This window comes from Geotrypetes seraphini, chromosome 1 (assembly GCF_902459505.1).
Source record: "Geotrypetes seraphini chromosome 1, aGeoSer1.1, whole genome shotgun sequence".
Classification (NCBI taxonomy): Eukaryota; Metazoa; Chordata; class Amphibia; order Gymnophiona; family Dermophiidae; genus Geotrypetes; species Geotrypetes seraphini.
This window is the reverse complement of record NC_047084.1, coordinates 416,404,840-416,428,930: the sequence shown is the minus strand read 5'-3', so window position 1 is coordinate 416,428,930 and position 24,091 is coordinate 416,404,840. Positions and strand designations below refer to the sequence as shown.

Below are 24,091 nucleotides of genomic sequence, written 5' to 3'. Positions count from 1 at the left end.
CTCTGCATTCTGTTCTCTAGCCATTTGCCGATCCATCTGTGTACGTCTCCTCCTATTCCATGAGTTAGTAATTTCCTCATAAGCCTTGCGTGCGGGTCCTTGTCAAACGCTTTCTGGAAGTCCAAATAAACTATATCCACTGGATCTCCACTATCAATTTGTTTGTTCACTTTCTCAAAGAATTGAAGTAAATTTGTCAAACATGACTTCCCCTTCCTGAAGCCGTGTTGACTAGCTCTTATTAGGTTATGATTTTCCAGGTGTTGCACAATGATATCTTTAATTAGTGCTTCAACCAACTTCCCAGGAACCGATGTGAGACTCACAGGTCTGTAGTTTCCTGGTTCTCCTCTTGATCCTTTTTTGAAAATTGGGATGACATTTGCTATCTTCCAGTCATCTGGTTCCCCAATTTCTACCTTAAGCTCCATTAATACTCTCGGGTGAATTCCATCCGGTCCAGGGGATTTGTCACTTTTTAGTTTATCAATCTGAAGGTATATCATGTCCAACAACACATTTAATGTTGCGAGGCTTTCCTCTATGCCTCCGTTGAATATCGTCCCTGTTTCTGGCATTGTTGTAGTGTCCTCATTTGTGAAGACCGAGGCAAAAAATGAATTTAACTTATCAGCAATCTGTTTTTCATCCCTACTGCACCCTTTTCTTCCTTGGTCGTCGAGAGGGCCTACTGCCTCTCTTGCTGGTTTCTTTCCTTTTATATATCTTAAAAAGGGCTTGAAGTTTTTGGCTTCTTGCGCTATCTTTTCCTCATAGACCTTTTTGGCTTCTCTTACCGCTTTATGACACTTTTTCTGATCAATTTTGTGACACTTCCAGGCCTCCGTTGTTTTTTCCCGTTTCCATTTTTTAAACGAGTTCCTCTTATCCCTCACTGCATCCTTCACCTCTTTAGATAACCAAGCTGGTTCTCCTTTGATCTTTTTTCGCCTTCCTTTGGATATCTGCGATATGTAAAAATTCTGTGCTTCTGTGATGGTGTTTTTCAGTAGGGACCATGCTTGATCAACCGTTTGGATTTCTGCTTTCCCCTTCTTGAGCCGTTTACGAACCATGGTTCTCATGCTGTCATAATTCCCTTTTTTGAAATGAAAGGTTGTGGCTTGAGTCTTGATTGGTTTCCCCTTTCCGATTCCAATGGTAAAATTGATCATATTGTGACAGCATATAAAGAATGAGGAGAAACATCAAACTTATTAAGCTCCTTATATATGTGAAGATAAATTTTGCTCTGTAATTAAAGTATCAATATATTTATATAAATCTGGGAGCTCAGTTGAAAACAACAGCTCTTAGTCAAATATAGTTGCAGTTGTAACCATTGATAAGAGGCTAAATCAGATAAATGAAATTGACTTTGTACATCTTGAAAAGTAATCAAAGTTTGATACCACAGTTGAGCCAGGAAAAATACCTCCTAAGCCATCCAAGACGGCCAAAAAATTGGGGTAAGAGCAATACGAAAACTGGTGTTAAGCCATAATGATTGATGTAAGGTATCTTTAATACGGATTCGAAATAATGAATCCAACTTCAAAAGGACCTGAATAGTGGTAAACAAAATGGGCCCCGTCCAAGCTCTATCCGGCACAAAAGGGGAACCCAGGAGTCCAAAACAAATTTCCAACATTACTAAGAGGAGAGCCAAATTAGTCTTACTACCTGCTTTAATGGAGACTGAGGAAGGCTGGATTGCAAGAGGGGAAGCTAAGTTGATATACAAGTTTGTTCTCAGTCTCCACCTGCTGGTAGCAGTGAGGTATATAACCCATTCGTAAGGACTATACCAGTCTACCAGGCGATACAGAATGACTGCATTTCCTATTAATGGTCATGTACATATTTCCCAATTTATGTGTAGTCATTATTATGCAAGCCCTTACCACCAGAATTCACAACTTCAAAAATGGCGCTCAGAATTTTAAAGTGAAAATTGCAAAATGGCAGATGGCGTGTAATTTGAGCAAGTGAAGTATAAAATGTGTTTTCTTCTTTGGGATCTTGCCAGGCACTTGTGATCTGGGTTAGCCACTGTTGGAAATGGGATACTGGGCTTGATGGACCTCCAGCTCTCTTATGTTCACCACCTAATTACTAAGTGGTAAGGGCTCCAACACTAACCACATGTTAATCAATTAATACACAGCAATGTAGCTGCCTCCAAATGAAACCTATTTTTTTAGCATATGGGTAGTGCACACTGATTCCAAAACTACCATGGGACACCTGAACACATCTGCTAATGTGCTATTTTAACCTGCAGTAAGCACGTGTTAGTGTTTTCCACAACTTAGTAAAAGACCCCTCTAAATAACAGACAGTCCTAGTCTAACATAAGGTTTAGGGTGTCCCAGGGGTGGCACTACTTAGATCAGTGTCTCAAACTTTTTTTTAGCTCCAGCACACTAAGCGAATCAAATGTTTATCACAGCACATTATAATTGAAATTATAAAATTGCAAAAAAAATTATATGTGAGTTATTTAAAGTTCTTTTAAGTTATGTAATGGTGAAACTAAAGTCGATAGAAGAGAATTGCTAATCAATGCAATGGATGTGTTTGTTTTTGAGTGCAAATTAACTCAAAATGCAGCTCGACAGTCGACAAGAAAATACACATTATCCCAGGACAAGCAGGCAGCCTATTCTCACATATGGGTGACGTCATCGACGGAGCCCCGATGCGGAAGCCTCGCATGCAGACTTGCTTGTAGAAACTAGAAGTTTCGAATCAGCTGCACCACGCATGTGCGAGTGCCTTCCCGCCCAGCACAGGGCGCGTCTCCTCAGTTCTCAATTTTCTGCGGAGCTGAGAAGTCCGTCTTTGACTCTCTGCGTTTAACTTACTTACTTCGTTCCTTCTCTCACCGTAGTTTGTTATTTTTCTTCATGATTCGCTGCCTTGGGCCAGAACATCACCTGAAGTTGTGCGAGCGCTGTGCTACTCTTCAACCTCGAGCCTTTAAACGTCGTCTACTTTCATTGGAGAAGCTCTTTGAGATGGATTCAACCACTTCCTTGACTCCGTAGTCGACCTTGATCTTACCTTCGGCCGAGGGTCCTCCTGCCCCCACTGCTTCGAACTCGAGCCTCATCAAACCTTCTTCGTTTGCAGCGGCTCTTTCCTCAATGACATCTGCTGTATCTTCCCCTGTATCCTCAGGTCAGATAGCTCAGCAGACAGTTCCACCGGTGGTGCTGAAGGTGCCTAAGACTTTCAAAGGCAAAGCACATTTCCACTGCCTCTTTGGAACCTCCAGCCAAAGCAGGTGGTCCGGTTTCAGACACAGATCCATCCTTGCCGGCTTCCTTCCAGACCATGTTAGAGCAGCAATTTGTTCAGTTCCTCACCAAAATGGGACCGAAGCTAGCTACTCTAATCCAGCCTGGGCATTCTGCAGACTCCCGTGAGGTCGAGCCTCTTCCTATGCCTCAGTCTGAGTCTACACACTCTATGCAGGGAACAGAGTCTCTGCGAGTGTCTGGTCTGGCATCTAAGCACATGAAGCAAGGAGCAGATTCTTTGCAAGTGCCTCATCAGGAATCCTCACACTCCATACAAGGAGCAGAGTCTTTGGGAGTGCATCGAGGTTCCTCCATCAAGCCTCTGGAGCTTTGATCCACAGCTTCCAGCCCTATCCATTCCTTGGTGGCATCGACTGCTTCCATCTCTGGGGTGAAGTCTCCTCGATCTTCGAGATCTGCTTCCAAGCACCGTTTTCACCGATGATCGAGGCCTTCCTCGAGGCATACTTCCAGGCATAGCTCTTCTTCTAAAGAGTGTCCTTCTTCAACTAAGCCTTGATCTACATCTACTTCTACTAGACCGCCGACTCCTTATCGAGGTCTCCACTTTCACACCTCGAGGACTCAGCGGTTTCAATTGCTTCGTCCAAGTCTCCCTATTCTTTTGATGCTTTTCCTGCCGAAGCTTCATCTTCGACCCAGGCTGCCTCGACAACCTCGAGTCCTTCTCGAGACTAGGCACTAGCGGATCAGCTATCTTTCTCTTCTTTTGTTCGTCAGATGGCTATTGACTTGGACCTTCAATTAGATGCTGGTTCTAAATACTCTAAGGAGTATCTCGAAGTCATGCATCTTCCTCAACTTCCTGAATGATATTGTATAGAGAGGCCTTAATCATATATCAATCCTATAGATATAAACAGATAAGATGAAGGGAAGATAGTTAATCATATATAATCGATTCATTAATTCTAATATCATTCACAACTTCGAATAAAGGCCTAAATGGCATCTGATGAAACAAATCTAAATCAAAATGTTTATTAAAGATATCATAAATATCCAAATTATAATAAGAATGAGGTCTTGATCCTTATTGAGTGTTCTAAAAGAAATGTGGTGGACATATCATAAATTATACAGACTTCAATCTCGAGAACCTCTCATGATATATATCATTCCAGGTTCCTGCCTTGTATATTATTATAATCATTTATGTCCACCAAGATAAATTTTTTTCTTTAAATTTGTTTGCTATTATGTTTAATATCCTATAATTATTGTAATCACTCAATCTGTTAAATTTACTATTATAAATACTAACCTTAAATATTTTGAAATTAAAAAATACTTAGAAATATAAAGTGTTTGTGCATAAAGCCTGGTTAGTGGATTACATTTAATATCCTATCTATTGCAAAAGTTAACCTTAAATATTTGAAAATAACAAATTCCTAAGTGTATAAAGTGCTTGTGCATGAAACCTAATTAATTGGTATACATAAAACCTAAAAAATTGATATAGGGGATGTGAATATGAATATAAATATAACGTTTACCAAAATTCATAAAAATATCATTCTAGGTGAAAAAAAACAAAAAAGGCTAGAAAAACATGTTCATAGGGACTGCATATTACTTAGGTTCTCTTAGACCATGTGAATAAATTATAAAGCTTGTATGTAACATGACTATCATTTAATGAAAAAGGCAACACTTAGCTTGCTATATGATGGAACCTGCCACCATCAACGTTGATACAATGAAGAAATTCCCGACGCCATTGTTTTGTACAGGCGTTTCAACCCTAATACGGGTCTAAATTTAACAGATTGAGTGATTACAATAATTATAGGATATTAAATATAATAGCAAACAAATTTAAAGAAAAAAATTATCTTAGTAGGGGGCGGTGGAAATAAATGATTATAATAATACTAGTCTTTAAGCCCGTTACATTAACGGGTTCTAGAACATGTGTGTGTCTGTCTTTATTTCTTTCTCTCTCTCTCCTTAGCCGCTTTCTTTCTTTCTGCCTTTCTTTTTCCTTGGCTGTCCATCACCACCCCTTGCCTGCTCCCCCTGTCCATTTTCCCTTCCTTTTACCTCCCCTGTGTCCACCACCACCCCTTCACTGCTCTCCTTATGCAGCAGCAGCCCTTCTCCCTTTGTTTTACCTCCCCCCTGTCCAGCAGCACCTCTTTCCTTCTCCCCCTGTCCAACATTAGTCCTCCGTTCCTTTTTCTTCACCCCCCTGTCCATCAGCATCTTTTTCCTTCTTCCCCTGTCCAGCAGTAGGCATCATAAGAACATAAGAAGTTGCCTCCGCTGAGACAGACCATAGGTCCATCCTGCCCAGCGGTCCGCTCCCGCGGCGGCCCATTGCCTGAGCAATGGTCTATACCTATCTATACCCCTCAATCCCTTTTTCTTCTAGGAATCTATCCAAACCTTCTTTGAAACCATTTAAGGTTTTCTTGTCTACAACAGCCTCTGGAAGCGCGTTCCATGTATCCACCACCCTCTGAGTGAAAAAGAACTTCCTAGCGTTTGTTCTAAACCTGTCCCCTTTCAATTTCTCCGAGTGCCCCCTTGTGCTCGTGGTGCCCCTTAATTTGAAAAATCTGTCCCTGTCTACTTTTTCTATGCCCTTCAGGATCTTGAAGGTTTCTATCATGTCTCCTCTAAGTCTTCGCTTCTCCAGGGAGAAAAGTCCCAACTGCTTCAATCTGTCAGTATATGGGAGATTTTCCATTCCCTTTATCAGTTTAGTTGCTCTTCTTTGTACTCCCTCAAGTACCGCCATGTCTTTCTTGAGGTACGGTGACCAGTACTGGACACAGTACTCCAGATGCGGCCGTACCATTGCACGATACAACGGCATGATGACTTCTTTCGTCCTGGTCGTAATACCCTTCTTCATGATACCCAACATTCTGTTTGCTTTCCTAGAGGCTGTGGCGCATTGCACCGATGTCTTCAGTGATGCGTCTACCATCACTCCCAGGTCTCTCTCCAGGTTACTGACCCCTAGTGGTGTTCCCCCCATTTTGTATGTGAACATCGGGTTCTTTTTCCCCACGTGCATGACCTTGCATTTCTCCACGTTGAAGCTCATCTGCCATTTTTCGGCCCACTTTTCCAGCTGCGTTAGATCCTTTTGGAGATCTTCGCAGTCTTCCCTGGTTTGGGCCCTGCTGTATAGTTTGGTGTCATCTGCAAATTTAATGACTTCACACTTGGTTCCCGCCTCTAGATCGTTTATGTAGATATTGAACAGGAGCGGTCCCAGCACCGACCCCTGCGGAACTCCGCTCGTGACTCCTTTCCAGTCTGAGTACTGGCCCTTCACGCCAACCCTCTGCTTCCTGTTTGCCAGCCAGTTTTTGATCCATCGATGGACCTCCCCTTGTACCCCGTAGTTCCATATCTTTTTAAGCAGTCTCTCGTGTGGCACCTTGTCGAAGGCTTTTTGGAAGTCAAGGTAAATGATGTCTATAGATTCCCCTTTATCCACCTGGCTGTTTACTCCCTCAAAGAAGTACAATAAGTTTGTGAGGCATGACCTACCCTTACAGAAGCCATGTTGACTCGGTTTTAGTTGCCCATTTTTTTCGATGTGCTCACAGATGCTGTCTTTAATCAGTGCCTCCATCATCTTTCCCGGGACTGAGGTCAGGCTCACCGGCCTGTAGTTTCCCGGGACCCCCTTGCGCCCTTCTTGAAGATGGGCGTGACATTTGCTATTTTCCAATCCTCCGGGATCTCTCCGGTTTTTAAGGATAGGTTGCATATCTGTCGACGTGGCTCCGCTATTTCGTCTTTTAGTTCCTTGAGTACCCTTGGGTGAATGCCGTCCGGACCTGGCGATTTGTCGCTCTTTAGTCTGTCAATCTGCTTGAGTACATCCTCTTGGCTCACCTCTAAATCTACCAGCTTATCGTCTTGGTCTCCTATTACGATCTCCTCGGGTTCCGGAATGTTGGTTATATTCTCCATCGTGAAGACTGACGTGAAGAACTCATTTAACCTGTCAGCTATCACTTTCTCTTCTTTTACTACTCCCTTTCTGTCTCCATCGTCCAATGGTCCCACTTCTTCTCTCGCCGGTTGCTTCCCCTTGACGTATCTGAAGAACGACTTGAAGTTTGTTGCTTCCTCTGCCAGTCTCTCTTCGTATTCTTTTTTTGCTTTTCTAACCACTCGGTGACACTCCTTTTGGTGTTCTTTGTGCACTTTTTGGTTCTCCTCTGTTTGGTCTTTTTTCCATTTTCTGAACGATGCTTTCTTGTCGCTTATCGCCTTCTTCACTGCATTTGTTATCTACACTGGGTTTTTTGTTCTATTTTTTTGCACCCTTTTCTGAACTTGGGGATACATATGTTTTGCGCTTCGTGCACAGTCTCCTTGAGTAAGGTCCAGGCTTTTTCTACGGATTCCGTCTTCCCTATGTTGCCTTTGAGTTTCTTTCCCACTATTTTCCTCATGGCATCATAATTTCCTTTTTTGAAGTTGAGTGCCGTCGTTGTGGTTCTTTTCCCCTTTGATGATCCAAATTCAAGCCTGCACTGGATCGTGTTGTGATCGCTGTTACCTAGCGGGGGTAATACCGCCACCTCCTTTGCTGGCCCCCCTAGTCCGTTGAAAATTAGGTCAAGAGTGGCATCGCATCCCTTTCTTTTTTATCCCCCCTCCTCCTTCATCAGAGACGCGGCAGAGAAAATCAGGGCAGTAGAAGGGCCCGAAGCAGCGTGTGAAGACTCATGCACACGCTGCTGGAATCGCCATTCGGGCCCACGGGAAGAGAAGGAGGTGGGAGGCAAAGGAGGAACGGAGATCGGCGGCGGCAGGAGGAACGGAGATCGTCGTCTGGCTGCGGTCTAGCTTGTGGAGGCGATCGGCTGGTGACGTATTAGCGCGCATGCGCACTCCTTCGGCTACAGACCTACATGCGCTCGGAACACGCAAATAGGAGTGCGCATGTACGGCTAGCTCTTTATTATATTAGATACAAGACAGGTTCTCAAGATTGAAGTCCGTATAATTTATGATATGTCCACCATATTTCTTTTAGAACACTCAATAAGGATCAAGACCTCATTCTTATTATAATTTGGATATTTATGATATTTTTAATAAACATTTTGATTTAGATTCTTTTCATCAGATGCCATTTAGGCCTCTATTCGAAGTTGTGAATGATATTAGAATTAATGAATCGATTATATATGATAACTATCTTCGCTTCATCTTATCTGTCTTCCTCAACCTCCTGCAGTCACTTAAGCTTCCTCTTCACAAGCTTTTGCCTCAGACTTTTACCAGATGCCTGGAAACTCCTTATGCAATTCCAGCTGTTCCAGGCAAATTAGACTCCAGATATAAAACTCTCCATTGCAAAGAATTTGAGAATTCACAATTATCTCACCAATCCCTACTTGTGAAGTCATCCTTGAAGAGGTCCCATCCTTCCAAAGTTTATGCTACCGTTCTTCCTGGAAGGGAAGGGGAAACTATGGACAAATTTGGATGTCGCATCTATTAAACTGCCATGATGTCCTCTAAAGTCCTTAATTACAATTTTCATTTTATAATTTATTTTGAGTTCCTCATTGCTCTTTTGCCTAAATTTATCAGTTATTTAGATACTCAAAAGCACTTTGAATTTCAAGAAGTAATAGCTTCTCTATCACAACTCAGATTACATCTACTTCAGTCTTCTTACGATGCCTTTGAGTTGTCTGCCAGGGAGGCTGCTTGTTCGGTAGCAATGCGCCGCCTTGCTTGGCTTCGTACCATTGACATGGATCCTAATCTTCAGGACCGCTTGGCTAATATTCCTTGTGCAGACAATGACCTCTTCGATTAATCTATTGAGGCAGCCACCAAGAAATTGTCTGAGCATAAAAATCCTTTGCTTCTATTGTCAGACCTAAGCCAAAGCCAGCTCCTGCCAAGCCTGCATGCCCTCCTCCTATTTATCAGAGGCATTTTGCTCCAAGAGCAGCTCCTTACACTCGCCCTCCTCTTAAGAAACAGCAGAATCAGAAGCAACAGAAACCTCAACCTTCTGTTGCACCTAAGGCTACATAGCCTTTTTGACTGTTTAAAACATAGCATAACCTCCACCGTTCTGTCTCTGTCCTATCTTCCCCCTATTGGAGGTCGTCTCCATCATTTTTACCACCGATGGGAGACAATCGCATCCGATCTCTGGGTGCTGTCAATCATCAGGGAAGGATACTCTCTTCATTTCACTCAGGTTCCACCAGAGCTTCCTCCAAGAGAGTATCCTTCCAGTCCATCCCAGACCGCCCTTCTTCTTCAGGAAGCCCAAGCTCTGCTTCATCTCCATGCCATCAAACCAGTTCCTTTGGAACAGCAGAACAGGGAGTTTTACTCCCGTTACTTCCTTGTTCCAAAGAAGACAGGTGATCTGCGGCCCATTCTGGATCTCGGGGCTCTCAACTAATTTTTAGTCAAAGAAAAATTTTGCATGTTATCTCTGGCATCCCTTTATCCCCTCCTAGATCAGAACGACTACTTATATGCTCTCTGGATCTCAAAGAGGCTTATACTCGTATTCCCAATCATCCGGCCTCCCGTCAATATCTCAGATTTCAGGTGGCAAATCTGCATTATCAATACAGAGTGCTGCCCTTTGGCCTGGCTTCATCTCCCAGGGTGTTCACCAAGTGCCTGGTCCATTCCTCGCCTCTTCATCACATTTTTTCACAGTGGGGAACGCCTCAGATAAATCTCTTTGCAGCTCCCCACAACCACAAACTGCCTCATTTCTGCTCGAGGATCTATTCTCATCATCTCAAGGCAGACGCTTTTCTTCTGGAATGGATGAATCTCTTCCTGTATGCATTCCCTCCCATTCTCAAGACTCTTGTCAAGTTAAAGAACGACCATACCACCATGATTCTGATTGCTCCTCGGTGGCCGAGACAACCTTGGCACTCCCTTCTTCCTTCAACTCAGCAGCAGGGAGCCATACCTTCTACCAGTTTTTCCATCTCTGCTTACACAGAGTCAGGGATCTCTGCTTCATCACAACCTGCAGTCTCTACACCTGACAGCTTGGTACCTCTCAACATAGCACTGTCTAGTGGTAGGTTTCCTAGAAACCTCTAAAATGTCTCTTACAGATTGAGAAAACTGAAGAGGAGTTATCACCAAAAATGGACTAGATTTTCTATGTGGTGTTTTTCTCATGATAAGGTGCCTCAACATTCCTCCTTGTCTTCTGTTTTAGACTAACTTTTGCACTTATCCACCTCTGGCCTCAAGTCTACATCGATCCGAGTCCTTCTCAGTGCAATTGCTGCTTTCCATCAGCCTTTCGAAGGAAAACCCCTTTCTGCTCATCTGGTGGTTTCCAGATTCATGAAAGGACTTTTCAATGTCAAAGCTCCTCTCAAATCGTCTCCAGTGGTTTGGGACCTCAATGTTGTTCTTGCTCAACTGATGAAGCCTCCATTTGAACCAATGTCTACGGCTCATCTGAAGTATGTCACTTGGAAAGTGGTGTTTCTCATTGCCCTCACTTCTGCTCGAAGAGTCAGTGAACTGCAAGCTTTAGTTGCTGATCCATCTTTCACTGTGTTCAATCATGACAAGGTGGTTCTACGTACTCATCCTAAATTCCTACCTAAAGTGGTTTCGGAATTTCATCTCAAGCAATCCATTGTTCTTCCAGTGTTCTTTCCAAAGCCTCAATCTCATCCTGGAGAATCATCTCTTCATACTCTGGACTGTAAATGTGCTTTGGCCTTCTATTTGGAACGCACCAAACCAAACAGAACTGCTCAACTTTTTGTCTCCTTCGATCCAAATAAGTTGAGACATCCTATCTCTAAGCTTACCATCTCCAACTGGATGGCTATTTGTATGTCCTTCTGCTATGCCCAGGCTGGATTACTCCTACAGAGTAGAGTCACAGCCCATAAGGTTAGAGCAATGGCAGCTTCAGTAGCTTTCCTCAGATCTACACCTATTGAGGAAATTTGCAAGGCTGCTACTTGGTCCTCGGTTCATACTTTCATTTCTCACTATTATCTGGATGTTTTCTCCAGACGGGATGGCCATTTTGGCCAGACAGTATTACAAAATTTATTCTCTTAAATTGCCAACACTCCCACCTTCCCATTCTGGTTAGCTTGGAGGACACCCATATGTGAGAATAGGCTGCATGCTTGTCCTGGGATAAAGCACTTACCGTAACAGGTGTTATCCAGGAACAGCAGGCAGCTATTCTCACAACCCACCCACCTCCCCTTGTTGGCTTCTCTGCTAGCTATCTGAACTGAGGAGACGCGCCCTGTGCTGGGCGGGAAGGCACTTGCGCATGCGCGGTGTAGCTGACTCGAAACTTCTTGTTTCTACAAGCAAGTCTGCTTGCGAGGCTTTTGCATCGAGGCTCCATCGATGACGTCACCCATTTGTGAGAATAGCTGCCTGCTGTCCCTGGATAACACCTGTTACCGTAAGTAACTGTACTTTTCATCATCCACCATCTGAATTTGTTCTCTTTTTTTCTATTTAATTTTTGTCAGAGCTGAAAATCCAAATTCACAATTATAAGAAAATCCAAATGGTAACAAAGCCTTGATTGATTTGTTGTTCAAGTTAAGATAACTACTGCATAAAAACTAAAATTACTTGCCATTAATTTTCAAGGACCAATCACAAAGAATGATGCTTGTCTGGGTGATTGTATTCTTACACATATAGATGCTCATAACGTTGACAGATTCTTGCAAACACGACGTACATGCCATCTATTCTAGTGTAAACTTATGAAGGAAATTTTTTAAAATAAAGTTAAATTCTGGAATCTCTCGTGGCACACCCGGAATCTCTTCAGGGCACACCACTGTACCGTGGCATACAGTCTAAGGGACACTGACTTAGATGAATAACTATCCATCTTAGATGAATAACTATCCATCTAACTTGCAAAACTCAACAACTAAGAGGGCAATTTTATAAAGTAGACACCAATATGTGCGTGTTGATTACACACACAACTTATTAGGGTACATAAGTACATAAGTACATAAGTAGTCGCCTCCGCCGGGGCAGACCAGAGGTCCATCCAGCCCAGCGGTCCGCTCACGCGGCGGCCCATCTGGCATATTGCCTGGTCAGCGGTCCCTGACTAATTTTATTGCCTACCTCTACAGTTATCTCTAAACCTTCCACTGCTCTTATCTGTACCCCTCAATCCCTTTGTCTTCCAGGAACCTATCCAGGTCATCCTTGAAACCCTGTACTGTGCTATTTCTTATCACGGCCTCCGGAAGGGTGTTCCATGTGTCCACCACCCTCTGGGTAATAGCATATGTGCACAAAAGCATAAATGCCAAAGTTCCACTTATGCGCTATTCTGTAAACAAGACATAATAATATTGCGGTACTTAACTTTTTCTCTCTTATTACTGAAGGACTTCAATGGTGTCAGCTAGGGCTCAAATATCTCATAGTCCCAAGCTTTACACACCATGTTCGTCATTAGTCCATACTCATCATCTTTTTGATTAAATCTTAGTATATTTCAAAGCTATTAAATTTTTATAGCTTATTCTTTTTATTTATTCAATATAACTTATCTTATACAGGGGGATTCAGCCATGTCTAACATGTCACACATGTCTTGCCTAAAACGGTTTGTCAAGGACAACTCACTGAACATAAAGCTACAATTAAAAACATGCAGACTGTGAAAACCTGCATGAAGACCGTAGGAAATTGGAAGACCGTAGGAAATTGGAAGACTGTAGGAAATTGGAAGACTGGGTGTCCAAATGGCAGACAAAGTTGTTAAAATGCTTGCAGACTGAAAAACTGCAGGAAAACCTTAGGAAATTGGAAAAGTGGGTGTCCAAAAAGGCAGATGAAATTTAATGTGGACAAAAGCAAAGTGATGCAAATTTAGTCACCTCACTTGTTGTTCCAATTTCCAGATCATTTATACACAAGTTAAATAGCACTGGTCCCAGTACAAATCCCTGTGACATGCCACTGTTTACTCTTCTCCATCGAGAAGAATAACCATTTAACCCTGCCCCCCCCCCCCCCCCCCCGTTTTCTATCCGATAACCAATATCTTAGTTCATTTACATAAACTAGATAGTTCCAAGTCTAATAGATGCTGGCACTGTCATTTCAAAGCTGGGACGTTGGATCATTTAATATACTATTGTCCCTTGATACTGAAATTCTGGAGATCTATTTGGGATCAAGTTAATAATTTATTAGAAAATCCAGTGGCATCATATGATACCATTTTATTTGGTACATTTATACGGGCAAAGAGTCAAATATCGATGAGAAATAATAAACTTCTTTTTATAATGACAGGGGTTGCCAAACAGCTCATCTAAAAAAACTGGAAAAATTGGGACAGACTAAATTATTCATTCTGGTGCGAGTCCCTATGTTATGTCTTTAAAATGGAATGGTTCATGGCCATTCAGTAGAGAAGTTACAAAAAATTTATGGACATTTGGGAACCATTAACTAAATGGGGAAAACATGCACATCCAGGGAGGGGGGAAGGAGGTACATTTTGTAACTGATTAGGAGGTATGTTTAGGTTGTGTATAGGTATTTATTTATTGATTGGTTAAACTGGTGGAATGGGTGGGGGGAAATTTTTGACATTAATTTTTGAAAGTTTATTGTGCTTTAATTTTAATATTCTATGTAAATGTATATTGTGCACAACCGTAGTTTAAAAAGGAATAAAGAATTTAAAAAATAACAATTTATATACTGTATATTACCTATACAGTTTCCAAAATAACAAGCATAAAATGTTAAACAAACATACATAATTCACTTGTTAAAAAAATAACACTCTTAAAAATGATTGATAAACATCAGAAATCTTCAAATCCAGTTTGAATTTAAAATTTCAATTTAAAAAAGCCTTCACAAACAATTGAGTTTTTAACATTTTCTTAAAATTCATTCTAGCAGCACACAAACACAAAATTCCTGGAAGGGTATTCCACAGCTTTACACCCGCTACAGATAACAGTCGCACCAATCTTAATGTGTCATGATATTTGTTCTGTATTGTTAAAACTCAGCCTTTCTTTTTCCAGGTAATGGATTAAATTTAGTTCCCAATTGAATAATTGCTTTTATTGAACCGTTAATTCTCTTGTGTAATTGTTTCTGCCTTCCTTTCTCTCTCTGTCATGTGTAGACTGTTTGCAAACCAGATTTTCTCTAAACAAAGTAGATCAGTACTGGAGAAATCCTCACCACAATATTTCAGTAGCTAGCTAGGATATCTATGAGATACCTATGGTATCATAGCACTAGCCCACCCCTTGAAATGGCCATGATGAGAGGGTTTTACAATCCTTCCGGTAGTATAACTTCTGGATGTAAACTGAAGGAATAAGAGACAGCAGAATGCCCTAATAGTGCTATATTCCCTTTTAAGGTCTATTGTTTATTCACTCTGAGTAAGGAAATCTCACCGATACACTGATTTTTAAAAAAATAATCTTCCCCCTCATTATGTTTTTACCTTTTACGTTTACTTTCCTTTATTTATTGTAGTTCACCAGATTGTCCACTGTGTTTCAATACGTCCGTTATTGTGATCATTTGCATTCCAACTTTGTTGTTTTATTTGACATTATATGTATCTCCCTCTTTTTAATTATTATTGTACATCGCTTAAAAGTTTTGATAAGCAATTCATTACATTTTATAATAAACTTGAAACTTGTGGTCTTAGACAAGCCACCTAACCCTCCACTGCTCAGCTACAAACACAAATTGTAAACCCTCTAGATCAGTGGTCTCAAAGTCAAACCCTTTGCAGGGCCACATTTTGGATTTGTAGATACTTGGAGGGCCTCAGAAAAAATAGTTAATGTCTTATTAAAGAAATGACAATTTTGCAAGAGGTAAAACTCTTTATAATTTATAATATAAATCTTTCCTTTCGGCTAAGTCTTAATATTAATATTGTAATTTATAGCTAAAGAAACTTATGTTCAAGAAACTGTTTTATTTTACTTTTGTGATTATGATAAACATACCGAGGGCCTCAAAATAGTACCTGGCGGGCCGCATGTGGTCCCCAGGCCACGAGTTTGAGACCACTGCTCTAGATGTAACTCATCTTGAACTACAAGGGGTATTCAATAATTTATCTACCTGTGTATGAAAGAAAGTAGCAAGCATGTTGAAATAAGTCTGTGCATGTTGTGCCAAGTCTCAAGGTTACATATGAACAGTTATGGCTCACTGCGAGTCTAACATTCCGAGAGACAGGATATCAGGAGAGTCCTTGTGCAAATCAAATAAGAAACTGAAGGAATCTGGGACTGGTTTTCCTAAGTGTTGAACTAAGTTTTCTCTTTAATAAAATGCTGAATTATGTTTAGCTGTAGACCTAACTTATCTCATGTTCTAGCCTGTCTGCCTTGGGTGTTAGCTGGGGCATTCTAACTTCTTATAGCTATCTCGGCATAAACGACATGTAACAGAAAGACTGCAGGGCCTAGATAAGTGACCTGCTAGTGTGAGCTTAGCACCAATGATTAAGAAAAGTAACACGTGAAAAGTTTTTTCTAGAATTCAGTTGCCAGAATTCATAGCCAGAAGAAAGTATAAATATCTCTGTAACGTCTTGTTTTCAGGACTTCTGAAGCCAGCTTGGAGCTCAGGAGTCACATACGTATGCTAATAAACCATCTGTGCTTTCTTCAAGTCTCTAAGTTTTGTGGCTTCCCAAAGTGACCTTGCAAAACTATTAGATTTGGAGCACCGTTCAGTGATAAAATTTCTTACAAAAGAAGGGAAAAGCCAAAGTAGATTCATGAATGCATGACTGCAGTTTATGGTAAGTCTGCTCCATCACCCTACAAAGTAAAATTTTGGAGCAAGCAGTTTAAGTGGGGTAGAGAGTCCATTGAAGATGACCCTCACACTGGACTGCATGTGGAAGCAACTTCCACAGAAATGTGCAAGAAAGTTGAGGATTTAATTTTGCCGGACAGACAAATTAAGGTTTCCTGAATATCTGAAGAAATGGGCATCTTGGCCAGTACAGTTTGGAAAATAATTTATGAAAAGTTGGACATGTCCAAGGTTAGTAGTGCAAGATGGGTTCCAAGAATGCCATACCAGAAAGCCACAAGGACCCAGTGCTGTCAGGAGAACTTGGAGTTGCTCTGTGAAGAGCAAGTTAATTTGTTTCATCGTTTGGTGACTGGAGTTGAGACTTGGGTCTATCACAGAGATCTCGAGTCCAAAATGGAATCAATGCAGTGGAAACACACGTCATCACCCACCCCAAAGTTCAAGATAGAAAAATTTGCAGGCAAAGTCATGGCAACTGTCTTCTGGAATGACGAAGGACTTTTGCTTCTGGAGTTCATGCCACAAAAGATAACCATAACTGGGAAGAATTATACCAACACAACGAACGCTTTGCGGGAGTCAATCAAGGAGAAAAGATAAGGAAAACTCAAAGCAAGCGTGTTGCTTCTTCACAACAATGCACATGTCACAACAACTACAGGCTACCATCTGAGAATGTGGGTTTCCCCAGCCGAGTATAGGGAAACTGAAAAGGTACCAAGCCTTGACTTTGTCTTTTGGAACTTTGCCTGTTTTAGCGATTTTTAAAGACTCATTATAAAACTTTGATACAAACTGCAAATAAAGGATTTGTGACCATAGGTTGACTTTATATCTCCAGTGCCTCTTTTTGTAGTTTCAGAAGTTCTGAGCTTGCTCCCTCAGATTATTTCCTGTTCCGAGTTTTGAAGAAATCTTTCTATGGACAGCGGTTTTCAAGTGATGAAGACGACAAAAAAACTGTGATGTCCTGGTTTGAAGGTCATAGGTCAAACAGAAGAATTTTTTTCAAAGAGGTTAAAGTCATTGCAGAAAAAGTAGATGAAGTGTATGGAGCTATCAGGGGACTATATTAAAATATAACAAAATATTTTTGAACACATTTCTTTCCTACTGAGGTAGATAAATTATTGAATGCTCCTTGTATCACTGAAAAGACATGAACTAAATACTAAATAAATATATAAAATAAATTAGGGCCTGGAATATACAGAACTACATTTGCAAAAGTTAATCTGCCTTTCCTTACATATCTCAGTTTCACAATAAATTCCACTTTTAGAGGAACCACTCACACGCGTAATGCCTATCTGTTTACCTACCCTTCCCCAAAGGGATGCTCCTACAAAAGATTCCTCAATAGAACTCTCTCATTCCAAGCTGGCAGATGGACAGACTGCCTGACCACCCTCATCTCATTTGCCCCATCTTACTCATCCTTCAGGAAATCTCTCAAATCTTTCTTCTATGACAAATTTCTCGAACCCTCCCCCCTCACCAAATAACCAAATTCTACCCCTCAATCTAATACTTCCATCCTTCTCACTAACCCCTCCCCATCTTGGCACCCTCCTGTAATTGAGACTGGTTGTATTTTTTCCTGTCATTCATCACCCTGTATCCTCACTATATATGTAACTTTCATTGCATAGTAAACCGCTTCAACCGCATTATACTGTCCCTTGCATTGTATCTTGCTCTATAAGTCTCTCGCACTGTATTTTCACTGTATAAATACCTCTGCTGTATATGTACAATCTCTTGCATTGTAAATCTGCATTGTTCTTCGCTGTATAAACACTTATACTGAATATGTACAGTCCCCTGCATTGTAAACCACTCTCAACTGCATAGTACATTCCCTTGCATTGTATCTTCGCTGTTTGTACAGTCTCTTACATTGTAAACCGCTCTGAACTGTTTGTGGTATTGCGCTATACAAAAATAAAGTTATTATTATTATTATTTATTTGTTGTTAAGTATGGTATCTTTACTTAATGAGGTGTTATATATATTTTATTTAACCAACAACAAAAGTAGGGATGTAAGGATGTATCCACTTGAGATTATTAGACTTCAAAGAGGATGTTTATACTAGTACATAAAAGTGCAAAACAAGCAAATGAGTCTGTTTTGCGCTTTTATGAATAAACATCCATTTTGAAGTCTAATAATCCCAAGTGGATTCATTCTTCCTTCCCTACTTTTGTTATTGAATTTTTCCTGACGTAGGGATTGTTTTCTGTTCCTTGCAATAATAAATATTTTTTTGGTCATTGCTTACAAGACGAGCTTTAACTCTTTTCGGCAGCTCTTCATCCTGTGTGTAGATCTCTTCTCGCTTTACAGTCAGCTGGGATTCATCTTCAAATTCAACCTAATTTAATAAAGATGTTAGTATAATATTTGCATACAGAATCAACCTATAGATTCTTAGCAGTGATTTTAAAATAGTAATAAAAAATATAATAAAAGGGGTCATTTAAAGTGTGCTAACTACATGGGCTGTGCTGCTAAGAAGGTAACAAAAATAAATCAAAAGTTGTGCCATCTTTCATTTGACATTTAGAAATGTAGACATACCACAAAAAACATAAGAAGCCCTAACACACCATATTGGGTCTTTCCATTAAAATTTCTATTGGCCTAGGTACATGCAGTATATTTCTGTTATTGAAAACAAGGGGGCTTGGGGGCTCTTTATTTAAGCAACAATAATTCTCAGAACTTGTTCTCCTTTGATAAAAGTCAGTTTGAATTCTGAAAGCACTGCTTTATGTGATCATTATAATATTTAAATGAATAAATAAATAAGTTCAATTTATCCTTTAAAATACCACTATTCATGGCAAAATGTCTGAGCGGTTTACAAAATAAGGCAATATAAGGGAGAGAAATCAAAAATTAACACTAAACACCAAAACCATAAGAGGAAAAGCAAAGTACAGTGGAACCTTGGTTTACGAGCATAATTCGTTCCAGAAGCATGCTCATAAACCAAATTGCTCGTATATCAAAGCAAGTTTCCCCATAGGAAGTAAGGGAAACTGCTTTGATTGGTTCCACCTCCCCCCCCCCCCCGAGGTTACCGGCGCTGCTCCATTCTCCCCCCCTTGAGGAATCCGACGCTGTTCCAAACCCCTCTCCGCGATCCGGCTTCCCCCCTGCGAACCGGCATCCTCCCCCCACTTGCATTGCCCCCCCCTCCACCGCGATCCTACTTCCCCCTCCCGAGCACATCAATGACACTTCCTTTACCCGACTTGGCACCAGTGCCGGTGCCCGAAGATCCTCCCTCTTCTGGAGCGGCCTGGGCTGGGCGGTGCGTTGGAGATCCTCCTTCTGGTCTGGGCTGGGCTGGACTGGGTTTGAAAATTTGCGCATGCTCAAAGCCTTCTGTCTCGCTCTCAATCTCGGAGAGAGTGAGACCAGAAGGCTTTGAGCATGCGTAAATGCTCAAAGCCAGTCCAGCCCAGACCAGAAGAAGGAGGATCTCCGACGCACCGCCCAGCCCAGGCCGCGCCAGAAGAGGGAGGATCTTCGGGCACCGGCACTGGTGCCAAGTCGGGTAAAGGAAGTGTCACTGACTGCTTGGGGGGTGAGGGGGGGCAACGCGAGCAGGGGGGGATGCTGGATCACGGGAGGGGGCGCTCGTACAGCGAGGCAAGCTCGGTTTACGAGGCACCAAGTTTGCGAATGTTTTGCTCGTCTTGCAAAACACTCGCAAACTGGTGCACTCGTAAACCGAGGTATCACTGTAATTACAATGAGAGTAAAAAGCTAAAGGTACAACATAAAGGTATTAAGATGCATTCGTCCAAGGGCCTAAGTCAGCTGAAGTTGACTGGAGGGAAAATCAGAGTCTTAAGGGCACTTTAGAATTTTTGGAAGACGGTTTGGTTCTAATGGTTAGGGAGAGATCATTCCAGAGTTTAGGGGCAACACTATACAGGTGGACCTGATACTATTAGGTTCTGACAAAAGTTGCAATATCCATATATTGTGCCATTGGAGTCTTAGGCATAAATATTTGCCAATGTCTATTCTAGTACTTTAAAAATCCAAGGGTTTATGTATTTGAATTACTTTACCTATCTATCTATAGTAAAATGATCAGATGTACACCACAGCAAACACAGGAGTCGTGAGGGAGAGAGTTTCAAGTTTCAAGTTTTTATTAATATTTGATGGATTGCTTATTCAGTTTACTAAGCGATGTACAAATTCATAAAAACAAGGTTGTGAAAACAAACAGAACAACTTCAGACTTGTCAAGTAAAACTTACATGAGTCGTGGTGGGTAGGGGGGAAAAGTTACAATTCTTTGTTAAAGAGAAAAAACTAAAAGGGGATGAACGAGAGGGAGGGTAAAAAATTTCAGAGGTCACTAGCTCAAGCGTGGGTCAATCAAGATAAACTTTATTGATAGTTGCAATAGTTGACTCAACACCAACAGTGTTTCGGCAGGAATTGCCTTTTATCAAGAATCTATCAAAGCCATAAATCATAACACAAGTTAAAACCATGTATATACATATACAAAAGATAAAAACAAAACACAACACAGTTTAAAATTAAATTCCATAGCATGAAACATTGAAAATGCCTAAAGCAAAAGCATTTAGAATTCAATAAAACAAACTGATTACATATATATAGTAAAAACCATGAAAACATTCAAATCAAAACTATATAATTGGAGGAGAATAATGAGTACTTCAATTAAAAACTTCAGTTTAAAACTTCAATTTAAAACTATATGCTAAGAAGTGAAAAATAAATAAACATGTTTTTTTCGTCTGTATTTACAAATGAGGACACTTCAAACATACCGGAACCTGAGCAATTCTTTCATGGAAGTCAAACAGAAAAATTAACATCCATAGAAGTGAGCCTTGAAGACGTACGCAGGCAGATAGGAAAACTAAAACCTGACAAATCCCCGGGTCCGGACGGAATACATCCAAGGGTTCTGAAAGAATTAAAGGAGGAGATAGCGGAACTACTACAGCAAATTTGCAACCTGTCCCTAAAAACAGGCGTGATCCCGGAGGATTGGAAGATAGCCAACGTTACACCCATCTTTAAAAAGGGATCAAGAGGAGACCCTGGAAATTACAGACCAGTGAGTCTGACCTCGGTTCCGGGAAAAATGGCAGAAGCTCTGATAAAAGAAAACATCGATGAACATTTCGAAAGGAACGAACTACTGATAACCAGTCAACATGGTTTCTGCAAGGGTAGATCGTGCCTAACGAACTTACTGCACTTCTTCGAGGGAGTTAACAAACAAATGGACAGAGGAGACCCCATAGACATCATGTATCTAGATTTCCAAAAAGCCTTTGACAAGGTGCCCCATGAACGTCTACTCCAGAAGCTGAAGAACCATGGGGTGGAAGGAGATGTACATAGATGGATCAGAAACTGGTTGGAAGGTAGAAAGCAAAGGGTAGGAGTGAAAGGCCACTACTCTGACTGGAGGAGGGTCACGAGTGGTGTACCGCAGGGCTCGGTGCTCGGGCCACTGCTATTTAATATATTCATAAATGATCTAGAAACAGGGACAAAGTGTGAGATAATAAAATTTGCAGACGACACCAAACTTTTTAGTGGTGCTCGGACTATAGAAGACTGCGAAGAATTGCAAAGGGACTTGAACAAGCTAGGGGAATGGGCGACGAGGTGGCAGATGAAGTTCAACGTTGAGAAATGTAAAGTATTACATATGGGAAGCAGAAACTTGAGGTACAACTATACGATGGGAGGGATATTATTGAAGGAGAGTATACAGGAAAGGGACTTGGGGGTAATGGTTGAGTCGTGGCGCATGGCGCGTGGCGCGTGGCTCGTGGTGGCTAGCGTGCTGTTTATGGTACGATGCAATGGATGTCAGAAGCATGATAGTGCAGTATTTTTGTAGCGCCAGTTTTTCATATGGTTCTGGGTAATTCTAGTTAGAGACAATTCTGTGTCAGTTAAGGACCACGCCCAAATAGAAGCGTACGAAAAACAGGTGAATAAAACATTTAAATATAATGTAGCTAAGGCCAGAAGAAAAAACACACTAAAGATTAATATAAGGAAAAGAATGGTGTTTTTTTGTGTATTTTGCTGTTGAGCTAAATCATAGTGGAAATCATGACTACATGAGACATGGAGTCCAGTTTAGGTTCTTTACTATAACTGTCCTGTCTTAGGCCAGCATCTTGTGCCAGTGAATAGTTTCTGTTCTTTGTTCAGCTTCCCGCCTTTAGCCTCGTGGTTCTAATTGAAAACAGATGTGCTCAGGCTAGTTAGAAAAAGCATATTAGATTCCTTATTCCAAACTGAGATATAAAATGTATGAAGTATGAATGGCCAAGATATGAATGAAATTATGAATGTTTGGGGCCCATGGATGTGATATGATTGTGGATATATAAATGGTTTTATAAGCAGAAACATTAAAAAAAATCTCGAGCACAACATCTGGAAGTAATTAGAGTCAGTCTCAAGAATAGGGAGAAGGGGGGCTTTGGAAGTCCACGCTTCAGGAAGAGGAGAGGGGGATTTAACCCCCCCTTTTTCTCCTGAGTAAGATTTCTGTGTAAGGCTGTGCAATTTGAATCTGTCAGCTTAGGAGTTTTTTTCCTTTAAGGCTCAGAACTTGTCAGCATGGAAGGACTGAGAATTTACCATGTTAATAATTGTGAATTCTTTTGAATGTTAATGTTAATTCAGAAATCATCTGAAACTTTGAATAACTTTTAAACATGGAGGAATGTTTCTTTGTCTAAACTTTAAGACCACCCATAGAAATGTTATTGGTCGTCAGACTTGATGATGTCATTAAACCAAAAGTTATATATGGACATGTAACTGCTACAGAATTTCAGAATTTGTTATGAGAAAGGCCAGTTTTTTTTTTGGCTTCTATAATAATTCTCTGATGCAAAAAGATACTCAATTGATTTAATTGCGTACTCTTATGACCTAATATTGATATCTAATAAAAAATAAGATTTTGGATTTTATGAAAATATTTTGCATCATTAAATTTTTTAATTTCATTTTACAATCCTAGAAAGCTATTAGTACGCATGTGTGCAATCATTCTGCTCATGGTGGACACAACAATGAAGCCGATGGCACAGTGTGCAGCGGCCGCTAAGAAAGCGAATAGAATGCTTGGTATAATCAAGAAGGGTATTGCGACCAGAACGAAAGAAGTTATTCTGCCGTTGTATCGGGCGATGGTGCGCCCGCATCTGGAATACTGCGTCCAATTTTGGTCACCATACCTTAAGAAGGATATGGCGTTACTCGAGAGGGTCCAGAGGAGAGCGACACGTCTGATAAAAGGTATGGAAAACCTTTCATACGCTGAGAGATTGGAGAAATTGGGTCTCTTTTCTCTGGAGAAGAGGAGACTTAGAGGGGATTTGATAGAAACTTACAAGATCATAAAGGGCATAGAGAAAGTAGAGAGAGACAGATTCTTCAAACTTTCAAAAAATAAAAGAACAAGAGGGCACTCGGAAAAGATAGAAGGGGACAGATTCAAAACGAATGCTAGGAAGTTCTTCTTTACCCAACGTGTGGTGGACACCTGGAATGCGCTTCCAGAGGACGTGATAGGGCAGAGTACAGTAATGGGGTTTAAGAAAGGATTAGATAATTACCTACTGGAAAAGGGGATAGAGGGGTATAGATAGAGGATTACTGCACAGGTACTGGACCTGTTGGGCCGCCGCGAGAGCAGACTGCTGGGCACGATGGACCTCTGGTCTGACCCAGCAGAGGCACTGCTTATGTTCTTAAAAGCAAGCCCACAGGAAAAAAGGAACGAGAGTGCATTGTAAGCCCTAAAAGCGACGGTAGGTAAAGTGTAGTAAAAAGGCTCCGATGTAATGTAAAAGAAAATAAACATACCAAATATCAATGG

The 24,091-nt window shown here is 41.0% G+C and overlaps 1 protein-coding gene across 2 annotated transcripts in view; it reads right to left on the bottom strand.

The window, feature by feature from the left end:
* The window catches only part of KDM4C (lysine demethylase 4C), a 405,781-nt gene that overhangs the window by 4,368 nt on the left and 377,322 nt on the right, over positions 1-24,091 (bottom strand). For both annotated transcript variants that reach the window (XM_033918713.1, XM_033918724.1), the window contains exon 21: positions 18,449-18,541. In XM_033918713.1, the coding sequence (XP_033774604.1) occupies positions 18,449-18,541 (93 nt within the window). The remainder of the gene's footprint in view (positions 1-18,448; positions 18,542-24,091) is intronic.